Below are 13,602 nucleotides of genomic sequence, written 5' to 3' on the forward strand. Positions count from 1 at the left end.
CATGATGATAGAATGATAAAATCTCAACTACCCAAACATTTCCTTATCCTCCTATTAAAACGGTCAAAATCCATAACGAAACTTATGAACCGTGGACGAATAGAAAGATGCCAGGTGGACAAAATTCTAACTAAAAAATCAGTCACAAAAACAAGGGTAATTCGGTAACTTTCTAAAAAAAGAAGCATCTTTTTCACAAACAAACGCAACACCAGAGAATCTGAAAGCCTCTATAACTCTTCACTCTTCTATTAACGATCTGTAACAGACCATCCTATCCTACGTGGCAATTCTTTCTTTTAATTAATTAAATTAAAAAGTTAATTCGAGTTTTTCCACTTTCCGTTTCGTTCTTATTTTCCAGCCTATTCCTCGTGATTTCATTCTTATATAAATACTTCGATTTCATTCATTTTCTTGCTCATAACTCACCACCGCGTTCTTAACTCACTATAACTCGCTCTCTTTTCTCTCTCTCTTGCGGCGGTTTAATTACTGTCCTCGTCAACATGACAACCAACGGTACAATTCTCGTCACCGGCGGCGCCGGTTATATCGGCAGTCATACCGTTCTTCAGCTTCTTTTAGGCGGTTACTCCGTCGTCGTCGTTGATAATCTTGATAACTCTTCTGAAATTGCTCTAAAACGCGTTAAAGAACTCGCTGCCGAACACAGTAACAGCCTCTCGTTTCATCAGGTTCGTTGTTTGTCACTTTGTCTACCGCTTTTAATTAATTAATGTTTTTTAATATTTCAATTCCGTTTTAATTGTTCGTTTATTTAATTTTATTCAATTCCGGTCGAATTAACTGTAGAAATGAATAGTTTAATGAAACGCGGCTGTTTCTGGCTGGAAACTTTTGTCAGTTAATAATAATGATTGCATAACATTGTTTTTAGAACTGAAATTAAAAATCTGATTATATAATTGTCATTAGTTTTATTCACTTTTAAATTTTAATTTATAAATAGATAGTCCATTTCTGAGGTCTCGGTTTCGACTGGGGCAGTGTTCAGTCAATTAAAAATTAAACTATTAATTATTAAAGTAATTAGATAAAAAAATAATTGTATATAATTATGTGAATGGGCCCTTTTTTGTGCTGTGTAATTATGTAACTGATTTTATGATGGTTTTCTGATATTTTAGATTCTGTGTTTTTTCGATTTTTTAATGTGCAGGTTGACCTGAGGGACAAACCAGCTCTAGAAACAATTTTCTCTCAGAATAAGTACGATTAGTTTTTTGATTAATTCTATTTTGTCGATTTGTATTTCTTACTTTTTTCTTTCTTTCTAACACTCTGTCATTGTGTTGTGGCTGTATTATTAATTAATAATATACTGCTGGGAAGCCACATGTAAGGCTATAATGAACTGTAGTGTATATATTCTGGAGTATTAGTTTTTAATATTTCATTGCATTTGCGTTATTCGATGCTCTGAATGTGAAGGGATAATTTTTTTTTATTTAAGAAAAAAGAATATTTTTTAGGAGAAATATATTATTAAGACGGTTATAACGAATAGAATACTTATTTTATGTTTTTATACTTTTTAGTTATTCTCTGTTTGTTTTAACATTGTAGATTTGATGCCGTCATTCATTTTGCTGGACTCAAAGCTGTCGGTGAGAGCGTGGCGAAGCCATTGCTTTATTTTAATAATAATCTTGTTGGTACTATTATATTGCTTGAAGTGATGGCTGCTCATGGATGCAAAAAGGTTTGTTTTTGTTTACTTGTGGATTCTTCTTTTACAAGTTTTAATCTTTGTGAATGTGGAGTTGGTGGACTAAAAAGTTTTCTTCATTTTGGATTGCTATCAGCTTGTGTTTTCATCATCAGCTACTGTTTATGGCTGGCCAAAAGAGGTTCCTTGTACAGAGGAATTCCCATTGTCAGCTGCAAACCCATATGGACGAACTAAGGTATGTTACTGATATCCATGAGGTGAACACTCTGTTCTAGCCAGATATCAATTAGCTCAGTTCCTTTTGAAAAATGAAGAGAAACTGATGAGTATGATGTCTCAGCTTTTCATTGAAGAGATATGCCGTGATATCTATGGTGCTGATCCTGAATGGAAAATCATATTGCTGAGATACTTCAATCCTGTTGGCGCACACCCCAGCGGACACATTGGTGAGGATCCCCGTGGAATTCCAAACAATCTTATGCCATATGTGCAGCAGGTTGCTGTTGGTAGGAGACCGCATTTGACTGTCTATGGAACTGACTATTCAACCAAGGATGGTACTGGGGTATGTTTCTATTGCTATGATGTTCCTTCTGTTCAATCAACTTACCATGTTTCATGTATTGAGAAATGTCTCCACGACAATATATCTTCCTGTATACTGATGATTTTTTTATCCTTTCAGGTACGTGACTATATTCATGTAGTTGATCTAGCAGATGGCCACATTGCTGCATTGCGTAAACTCTCCGATGCTACAATAGGTACTTGCTGCGATCATGATCATTCTTGCAGTACTTTGTTATAGTTTTTTCATTTTCCGTTGTTACTTTTATCTTATCGACTGCGTGGTTGTTCTGGCTGACGGGTGCTTGGGGTGATTTCTCTGTACTGCAATTTATTTCTTCATATCGAATTGTTGGGTGGTTTCATATGTTTGGATTTGGTAGTTGTTGAGGTGTCTAGTTGTGCCTAGTGATAAATTGGTTACCTTAATATCACTTAAACTTTCTTTTGTAATGCAAAGCCTCGAAGCCTCGACATATCACATCTCAACAACATTAGAGTGCTCTGTGAAAGCTCATAATGGTGTCTGCTTTGTGCTACTGTTTTTGTGTTCTTGTAGTTTTTCGGATCTTAAATGGAATTGCGATATGATATAGAGAAAACTTTGATCATGATTCATGAATAATATTTCATTTTTGATCCTTATTCAGTGATATTGGTCTCATGAAAATGTTTTACAGGTTGTGAGGTATACAACTTAGGAACAGGAAAAGGAACATCAGTTTTGGAAATGGTAGCAGCATTTGAAAAGGCATCTGGAAAGGTATTATTCCATTTTCATTCAGATCGAGCTGCACCTGTTTATTAGATCTGTACAATTTATTTCTTGGTCTGTTTCATGCCTGATCTGTCTCACTGTGATGGTGCAATGGCAGAAAATTCCTCTTGTAACGGCCGGTAGACGAGCTGGTGATGCTGAAATTGTTTATGCATCAACAGATAAGGCTGAACGTGAATTGAATTGGAAGTAAGTCTGCTTTTGTTGAAATTGTTGCATTAGTATTACTGTTTTAGTGACAATTGTGGGAATGAAATGATGAAAAGGCATGTAATCGAGTTTGTGTCATGTTAACTCACTATGATTGATACGATATGAACACGACTCATTAATAAATACTAATACGATACAAAAATTAAACGGATTACGTGTGTCTAACTTGTGTTATTTCCTTTGCAGGGCAAAATACGGTATCGATGAGATGTGTAGGGACCAATCAAACTGGGCCAGCAAAAACCCGTATGGGTATGGATCTGCTGACACTACAAAGTGAGATGAAAATAGTTACACTATTAGACTCTAGTCTAGTATTTTTTTACCCGCCAAACCTACAGAAATTAGGAACTATTCTGGTAGAAATATTAAAGCTGATAAACATATAGTTTGTGTTATCATCCATAAATAAGCTGCCTTACCCATCCTCGTCCATAGATTTACATAAAAAGGTCCATACTCTTTAGAACTGATCCCTTCTTGAGGGACACTGGTGCAGTGACTTTTATAGGGCTAAATTATTTTCCAGGGGAATTATTAGATAATTGTACTCCTTTTCTCAATGAGTAAATAATCTTTCTAATTATATTATTTGTGTAATCTTCTTTTTATGATTCTTCATCGTTGAATCTGTGGATTGCTTCTTTATCAGTCGTAATCTCATAGACTACGAACCATTTCAGTGCCATCGCATTTATTTCTTTTTTTGACCAAAATCTACCCAACTGTACAATCTTCAAGTTTCCGTTAATAATTCACCAAGGATGCCACTTCACTAATATGCAGTTATTTATATAAAAGTCGGTGGCCGAACGCAGATTAATGGTTCAGAATTCAGAAACATGAACTCAAAAATAACGATATAGATATTCAAAGAAAAGAAAATACCAGATACAAACCTAACATGAAAACTAAGAGAAAATATGAAAAAAGAAATGTATTTTGAATTTTTGATAAAACAAATATTTTTCTAATTGAAGAGAAAATAAGATATTTAAAAATAGACCTAACAACCCATATTATTCAAAGATTTGACGTTTTTATCAATTTCATTAGAAAAATCATCTTGTTATTTAAAATTTGATTTATTTTTTTTAGTTTTATTTAGAATCATTTCCCTCACTATTAAATCTATTGAGCTTGACATTGCCTACATGTTAAAAGTTCCCTACAATAATCAACCATTTAATTATTGTCATGTGAAAAAAAAATACTTGACTATAATAAAAATAAAATTATTAAAAACAAACACTTAGATGCGCCATTATAAGTATGTAACATTCAGTATGATACAGCACAGAGTGATGATGAAGGGGAATATGTAAACTAATATCTACATATCAACACAAGAATACACCAAAATTCCACAGATAATACCTCCAACTTCAAGATGAGTAGATCAATATAAATTTAGGAGGACAGCAATAGAGCATGTTCTAAAACACAACATTATTTGATTGATACTTCATTTAGTTTATTGGTTAACTATCATAAGAGATGCATTAATATAGTGAGACATGTGATGGAGATGTAAGGATGCAAGGAACATTTGCAAAAATATACATAAACATGTGTATATTCATGAATGAACAATCATTTTATATAAACATAAAATAAAACATTTTCGAATTTAATTTAACAGTCTAAGCTATGAAGTCATAACACAAAGTACAACAACCTCTACTAGGGCCAGCATTCAGCCGGTTCGATTAAAACCAAAACTGACCAAACCAAAGATTGTGGTAATTGTAACTAAATACGAAGCATTAACCGGTTATATGAGCTATTTATTGGCATCCTACTCTCTAACCTATGTTAAAAGAATGTAACCTGAACTGTTAAAGCCATCAATCAAAAGTTCAATGTAAGAGAACTTCACCAGAAGCAACCATCGGTAATGAATGAATTGAATCAGTAAGGGGTAAACAAATGCTAGCCTAATTCCAACATAAAACATATTTAGTAATATGATTGAGAAAACTACACATGCATAACCAAAACTCTAAACAGATCATCAAGTTGAAATGTTCTTGCATTCATAACCAAAATTCTAAACCACCATTCATAGCCAAATTTCTTAACAAAATACTTTGCAATTTCAAAAAATTATTGAGCAATGCATCACAACAACTCGTAAGGAACAACACCACCACCAGCAATTGAGCAGAAACAGCAGCAAATAACAAAAGCCAATCTTGAAAACAAAAGCAAAACAACCACATCAACAAACAAAACATCAAATAAATCTATGTTTATACCTTGTTTTAAGTTATCATCTATCCATTAAATGTTCTCCAATCCTTAAAAAAGCAAGTTATTAGGCTTATAATAAAATTAAGCGATCAAATGAAAACTTAATATTTAAAGAACTACATAAAATATAATACCGTTTTCAAGAGCCTGAATTTACCACCGAACCGACCGAAAGTTATCGGTTCAGCCAGTTCATAATTTTGCTCACCCCTAACCTCTACACAACATTGAACTAATAAAAGTGCTGAATGTGGCAACACCCAGAGAACATAACTTCATTTATCCTCGTCCACAACCACGATATTCAGATAAACCTCCCTCGTAACAACTTGATACCCAAAATAAGCAAACCCTCTACCATATCCAGGTTGACCCGATATCACAAGATGCCAGAATGCATCATTTTGAGTATCCATCTCAAGAAGCTGACATGGGAGTACCAACATTTTAATTACATTGAAGAGTGTCATAATTGGCACTACCATCCATCCCAATTACTCCAGATGAGCAACTAAACACAATTGAGTCTTGAGATGGAAAGCCAAGACCAGTTTCTACCTTCAATTACCAACAGCAACAGCATCAACAACTACAAACAGCCAACTACCAGTAAAAACCATCAGCTAATAAAAGCAGAGAAAAGAAAGATCAACAAACGATTACCCAGACTCAATCATCCCCTGTAGGAAAAAGTGTGAGAACCCTCCTCCCTCCATTCCCATTCGCAGATTCCAAATCCTCCACAGTATTGTGCACTGCTTGCCCCATCCTGTGCTGCGACTGCCTAGCCAAAAATGGATGCTCAAACTGCCCATTTGGAGGTGAACCAAAGTGGCCCATCTGCCTATGGTACTGTGTCTGCAATTGGGGATGTCCCACTGCAGCTGCCATCTGCTGCTGGTGATGATGGTGTTGAAGGGCCGCCACGGGAACAAACGGCAGAAAATGATCTGAATTAGGCCTCCCTGGATGCAAGAAGTGAGCAGGCACAGGAGAACTCGCAAACAAGTGTTCAGTAGCAGCATCAGAGGCAGAAGCAGCACCACCATTAACACCAGAAGACAAACCCTGCATTCGTTTCAAATACAATCTATACTTCTGTAGATGACTAGCAACATTTTCTCTAGTCAACCCATCAACACTCATAAGCTGCATTATAGTTTTCGGGACAGCATTTTTAATCCCCAAGTGGGCAACAGCATCAACAAATCTCTTATGAAGCTGCGGGGTCCAAACAAGACGAGGTCTTTTAAGCGTTCTCGCAGGTTCATCACCAGCAGCCCCAGAACCCATGTCAGCCGAATCAGCAGCATATTCAGCGGAACTCGGTTGGGAGGCCAAGGGATTGGTGGGGGAAGGGGAGGTGGAAAGAGGAGGAGGCGGTGGGGGCTGATGGTGCTGATTTTGAATTTGATTTTGATTGGGATGGTGATGGAGTGAGGAAGGGTTATTGGAATTGGGAGTTGGGGTTCTAATATCAAAAGCTAAAGCAAGATCAGGAGTAATTAGGGTTTGAGATAGAGGCATAAGATCTTCAGGTGATGGAAGTTCATCTTCCCATTTTGAAAACCAATTCGAATCATCCTCTCTCATTTCTTCCTCTAATAAATCACAGAATTCCCTCACTTACTATAACCTTACAAGAAACTAAAGCAGTACAGTAAATAAATAATCAAAATTAGGAGTTACCCGAGTTTGAAGAGAAGAATGTACTAAGAATCCAATAGCAGAGAAACCCTAACCCTTCTTCAAAAATTGACGGAATTGGGAAAGTCAACGAGGGAATTTTGACTATGGCCAATCTTGATTAGCTTCTCATTCACAAAACTGGGCGATCAGATATTGGGAAGAATTGATGAAGCTGATTATCAAAAATTGAGGTTGTGATTACAGAACTGTCTGGTTTTTTTGTTTTCTGAATTCTCCTCCTCTTTTTTTTGTTATCAATCCTTTTTTTTTTTTTTGCCTTTTAAAGACAACGATAAAATTTGGGGTGCTTGGATTGGAGGTTTCAGAAGATAAAAATAGAAATAATAGACGTTTTATTTATTTTTTTATAAGAAGAAACGATGCAATAACAGTGGTAAATACCACAAGTTTATTTATTCTTTCTAATTTGATTCTATACATATGGAAGCATAATACTTTAATTTTGGGATTTTACTTGAAATTTTTCTTCTTTCCATGTTTTATTTGGAAGTAACCATTGATTTATATCTTGTTTTGGAAAGTCACAACTTATTCATATATAACAACATATTAATTGCTCCATTTTAGCTGAAATTTATGTCTTTACATACCATTTTAAAAATATTTGTTTCTTTATTTTAGTTTGTGAAAGGCGATTAAATTTTAACAAATCTTTTTCTTTTCGTACCATTTTTTAAAAAAATTGTTGCTTTATGTTTGTTTATGGAAGGTGATCCAATTATAGCAAATCTATTATGGTAGTTTAGACAGCAAATACTATTTAACATAGAAAATATAAAAAGAAAGTGACATTACTATTGAAAATTTAAATTTATTAGTAGAACTGGCCGGTTCAATCCGGTTTTTCAATTGCCGGTTCATTCCGATTTTAGCGGTCCATTCCGGTTGGATCAGATTTCCAGTTCTGATAGATAAATTGGACCGGACAAATGGTCCATTTACGGTTGAGCCGGTTAAACCGTCCAATCCGGTCCGATTTTTAAAAAAGTGTTTTATATAGAATAACTATATCATTTGACACATATTTTATGAATCAAATATGACTTAATTCAAAGTTCATGGCTCTTGGTTTGAGATAGGCCTTCGATGGAGTTAGACCTTTGGTGGATCGAATTCCATCTTAAAGCCTAATTGCAAAAATAGAAAGATGGGCTCAATAGTATTTTTATTAATCAATAACAATATATAGTGTAATTCTTACAAATAATACTAATTCAAATAATTATTGAATGTGAATTTTGGTGACGGAGAAATTTAATATTACAAAATTAAAAGATTAAAAGATTAGGGGCTCAATATTAACTAATAAAAGCGGAAGAATTTAGTGTCAATAAACGGATAAATAATGGGATCAAATAAAGCATTTTGCCAATATTTTATACCCAGGATTGTACTCTTTATTATCCACGTAAAAACATAACCTTGTAAGGCAGGACAAAGACAAGGACTATATTCAACTGGCTCATAAATTATTGCATTTCTTATGGCAATCTAAAATTCAAATTCAAATTTAATAACCACAAAACTCAGCAACGGGCAAGAATGGGAATTTGAACAAAATTGGATAGCAGCAAAAAAATATTCATTATTGTTTTATGAATTTTACTACTTTATGGCATTTGGCCTTAGAAAGAACATTTATGCCGTTGTTGCTCTCTAATTTCAAAATTTGGTGGACCCTTCTCTATTTCAAAATAGATTCCAACATAGCAGTGATGATTATAATATTTAAAAATATTTTTGAGAAAAATAAATAAATTATTCTAAATACTACCACATTTATTAAAAAATTATTTATATTTAGAACATTAGATACTAAACTTTATTATAAATACATTTAACTTTAATATAAAATTAAAGTTTATAGAATCTAATATATTAAAGTAGTAGGATCTAATATATTAACCAAATATTTGGAAAAGAAGTAGTAAATGTTAAAGTTTATTTAAGACAAAATAATTTAAAGTTTAAGAATTAATCATTGAATTAACATTTTGAGCTAAAAACTAAGTGCTTCAAATTTAAGAGTAAATTACTATTGCATATGATGATAAACTTCATTTATATTTCAATAGATTTTGTTTTTATTAAACATTTTCAAAATAAATTCAAAAGTTACTTATTTTTTTGATTATTAAACTTACAATTTTTACCATATGAACTGTAAAAGTTAATTATCTATATATTATATAATTGAGAGGACCAACGGAGCGCTCTCATTCATTCTCACCAAATAAAGCATTCTCATCAGTTCCCACCATTTCTAAAATACTTATTTTAATTTAATTATTTAAATAAAATTTTATTATGAATTCTAATCTCTATCAATATCCTAATCAATATAAACTACTTATTCTATTTATTTTTAATTCAATGTCAATGTCAATATCAATAACACCATTATTTTACTATTTACTCTTTTTTTCTCCAGATTCTACCGAGTACCCTGCTAATTTTTTTTCCAGCAAATTAAAGGTATTTTTAGTTGTTCTAAGGTTTATTTTGAATGATATTGAATTGCTGAGTTAGTTTCATTTATATTATAAATTGAAGTACTTTAATTTCGATATTTTAGAAGAGATTATTTGAATAATTTGAAGATGCAGTTATTGTATATATCATTGAATTGAAAAGTTTGAGGATTATTATTTAGCTAACTTACTATTTTGTTCATAGTTTCATTAGTTATTTAGGCTTTCGGATAAATCAATTTCAATGCAAGATTACTTAAATTCCTTTATTCTTTCATTCTTTTTAATGTGTTTTACTTTCATCAACTGATTTAATTTAGTTGAACCCACGTATCATGAAAAAAGTTGAAAATAAATAATAAAGTTAAATTAAAGTATAATTCAACTTATTCTATGAAAAGTAAAACTAGATGTGGATAGAGAAGACATACAGAAATTTGGTTTGAGAATTTAGATGAATGCAATGGACTCTTGCTCATGAATTCTTAATGTAAGTTTTTCAATTTAAACTGCAAAAAATATTTTGGTCGTACGAAAACAAAAAGATCTTGATATATTTTCTGATATCATGCTTAAATTTAAAGGTGCATTGTGGTCTTTGTTTATAAAAACTCTTACATAATCAATGTCCACTTGCCTCATTTTATGTTTTCTGAAAAATAATTTGTATTGGTTTGTGATTTCTATTTACCCAGTTTATAATTTTTATATATATTATTTTGAAAATATTATTATAATACTTCAACCAGTTTTAATTGTGTCCTTCAAGGTTTGAATTTTGCAAGTCTCCCTTGCTTGGTTGATTTATGAAGAGCGAACAACTTCAGTAAGAATCTGTTGATATTCTGATTGTTTTTGTACAAGCTGAATTTTTTGCAAGTTATTTTATCTTTATAGCTAATACTATAGCCTATATTTTAAATCCACAATCTGATGAGAAAATTATGGGGTTTTTTTAAGTCCTAAACCTATGTATAATATGGCATAAAGACTAGACGAGGGACTTGGAACTCAGGTATGTATAACGTATTTCTACAATGTTTTAAATATTAGACATTATGAGCCGAGAAACATTACCATCCGATGTATGAACTTGATTTTTCAGAATCTTAGTATATACAAAACAGTGGATTGAATTTTATTTATATACTGGCAATTATAGAACATTACCATTGGAAGTTCATTGATGTAAACTCAGTTTCAGTGATATATTTGTTTTATAATTTCATGTTTTGGACAATTTAGGTGTGCCAAATTTTACATTTTCTCAAATTTGATTTGCTTAAGAAATTGATATTGGGCATTAGCTCCATGGTATTGTATTTATACTGAATGTAATATTGTAGCTAAAGCTCATAAAGTGTTTATTGAAATGGGTATAAGAGATACAAACATAAAAATAAAATCCATATTTATGTCTTTTGTCATATTCTTTAGATTGATTTAGTGAAATAAAGTAATTAGGCTCTTTTGAATTTTTTTCTCAAAATTTTTTATTTTACTATCCATAATATTCCACGAGCATCTTATTTTATTGGTCTAATGTCTTAAAAAAACCCGACCTTTTAACCCCTTTTCAATCATACCCTGACGTTGAAAATTTGTCAATTTTACCCTATTTTGAATTTTTGTGTTTCAATTGTATCCTGAAAAATTAAATTAACGTCTTTTTCGTTTGGAAATTTGTTTAAAATATTCTCCATGTCTAGCATATATTAATTGTACGTTTTTAAAATTTATTTAAATTTAGTAAAATTAATTAAGAATTTAAGTTAGTGTTAATATGATTATGAGTTTTAGTTAGTTTTTAAAAACAAAGAACTTATTTGTACTTTTTTGAATAAAAAATAATTTAATTTCATGTTTAAACTTAGTTAATTGAATGATTTTATCATTTAAGTTAAAAAATTAATAAAAATTAAAAAATTGGGGTACAATTGAAAACGGAAAATTCAAAAGCGGGTAAAATTGACAAATTTTCAACGTCGGGGTGGAATTGAAAAAAAAATTAAAGGTGAGGGTTTTTTGAGTAATTAGGCCTATTTTATTTATATATCGATTGATTTATGTTGGTATAGACAAAGGCTCTAAAAGTGAGATCAATTATTTCGAAAGTAAAGAATTTTCAATTAGACGAAGGTCAGCTGGATGATGATTATTTATTGTTCTTAAAATAAAATATGGTAATTGTCCTTATATTTTGTGCGAGATTGGAAATGAATGAACGAGACAAATGCAATAAATATTGGATATTGTTCTGATGGAAAACTCCCTAAGAACAACAAAGCATTCACTAAGCGCATAAAAATTGGATTTTTAGAATGTTGCCATTTTTTCATTTCATCATTTCAGTTTTAGATTGATGTAGTGAAGTTTTTTTTTGTTGAAATAAAAGTTCTATTAATCAAAAGCTGATTGATCAGCCAGTACATAGAATTTGATAATTGAAGGGACATGCCCCAACCAATTCGATAAACTAAAATAGTCATATGCTACCACATGAGATTTTCTATCGTAATTAAAACAACATGTATGCATCTCAATTAAGATAAAGTAGTCATGTGTTATCAAACTGATTATATTACAAATCAAATAATTGTTGTTGAAGGCATCCATTACAACCTTTAAAATAAAGGGAATTAGATTAGCTTCGCTTGCCATGATAATACTAACTTTAATCGCACGACTGCTAAAACTAGCAGCTATAACTTCATCGTTAAAGTCCCTAATCACATCTTCTGTGACATATCTCTTCTCTTGAACATTAAAGACATCATCTATACTGACGCAAAACACACCGATATTTGGTGAAATCCGTCGTAAGATGGTGGCTCTAATTGTTTTAGAGATCCAAGTCGCTTGCATCGCAAAAAACAATTTCATCTCCAACGATGAAAAAAACTACTCTTAATTTCGATTAGAACAGATCTAATAAAATTAAGATACTAAGATAGAAAATAATTTCTAGATCTAGACCAAAATTGGCCAAAAAAGAAATTTTATTCAAAATTAAAGACAAAAACTATGGAAAAGACTAAAAACTGAATTAGAGAGATTGGGGAGGTAATTTTTGGCCAAAAATGACCAAAAACCACCTCCCAAATGAACAAAAAGAAAAAACTTACTAGAGTTTGAGAGGTTTTTCAAAACAAAGAGACGGTTAGGATTGGGCTAATAATCATCAACGGTCCTTGACCTTTACCCTTATCTTCCGTAAACCCCTATACTTTCAAAAACTTCCCTAAACCCCCTATACTTTCAAAAGCTTTCCTAAACCCCCAACCTTTGTGGCGGCGCTTATTCACGGTACTTATGGACGATAATATCCCTACAAAAAAATTGGCGGCTGGCGGCGCAAAAAAAAAAGAAAAAATTGGCGGCGCCACATCATCATAAATCCAAAAATATTCAAAAACCCCAAAACACCCTTAATTTAACCAAATCAAAATTAAACCAAAACACCCTAATCTAATCTAACCAAACCCAAAACAGCCTAATCAAACCATCTGACCAACAACAGCCGCCGGCCCGGCCACCACCTCCGGCCGCCACCTCCGCCACCTCCGGTCGCCACCTCCAGTTCGCCTGAGAAGACGGATCTGTTCTTAGAACAAATCTGTAGATCTGTTCTAAGAACAGATCAGATCTGTTCCAAGAACAGATATGGGTTTGCAGATCTGTTACTAGATCTGGGTTTCCAGATCTGTTCTAAGAACAGATGGTCGTCGGAGATGACGACCGGTGACTGTACCGGCGGCGGGTGGATGGTGGTTTGGTTAGTTTAGTTTGGTTTTCGTTTGGTTAGATCGAATATGATTGAGTTTTGGTTTGATTATCTTATTTTAGGGGTATTTTGGGGTTTTTATTTAAAAAAATTATGACATGTCAGATGACGTGGCGCCGCCAATTTC

At 32.5% G+C, this 13,602-nt stretch overlaps 2 protein-coding genes across 3 annotated transcripts; one reads left to right on the forward strand and one right to left on the reverse strand.

Moving 5' to 3' along the window:
- Positions 1–243: 243 nt before the first annotated feature.
- On the forward strand, positions 244–3,843 carry LOC126676975 (UDP-glucose 4-epimerase 5-like). The gene is made up of 9 exons (XM_050371361.2): positions 244–698; positions 1,184–1,233; positions 1,591–1,726; positions 1,830–1,931; positions 2,037–2,264; positions 2,385–2,463; positions 2,947–3,029; positions 3,142–3,233; positions 3,444–3,843. Exons 1-9 carry the CDS (start codon positions 510–512, stop codon positions 3,535–3,537), a joined length of 1,053 nt encoding a protein of 350 aa, XP_050227318.1. The 5' UTR covers positions 244–509; the 3' UTR covers positions 3,538–3,843.
- A 1,748-nt stretch (positions 3,844–5,591) lies between these two features.
- LOC126678159 (transcription factor MYBC1) lies at positions 5,592–7,469 on the reverse strand. Of its 2 annotated transcripts, none has more exons than XM_050373048.2 (2): positions 7,200–7,469; positions 5,592–7,111 (listed from the first exon to the last, which is right to left on the reverse strand). In XM_050373048.2, the coding sequence occupies exon 2, from the start codon at positions 7,101–7,103 to the stop codon at positions 6,180–6,182; it is 924 nt and encodes a 307-aa protein (XP_050229005.1). In that variant the 5' UTR covers positions 7,104–7,111; positions 7,200–7,469; the 3' UTR covers positions 5,592–6,179. The 2 variants fall into 2 exon arrangements, with proteins under 2 accessions (XP_050229005.1, XP_050229006.1); XM_050373049.2 differs by having other exon boundaries at positions 5,592–6,099; positions 6,174–7,469.
- Positions 7,470–13,602: the final 6,133 nt, after the last annotated feature.

Source organism: Mercurialis annua, linkage group LG4 (genome assembly GCF_937616625.2).
Source record: "Mercurialis annua linkage group LG4, ddMerAnnu1.2, whole genome shotgun sequence".
Classification (NCBI taxonomy): Eukaryota; Viridiplantae; Streptophyta; class Magnoliopsida; order Malpighiales; family Euphorbiaceae; genus Mercurialis; species Mercurialis annua.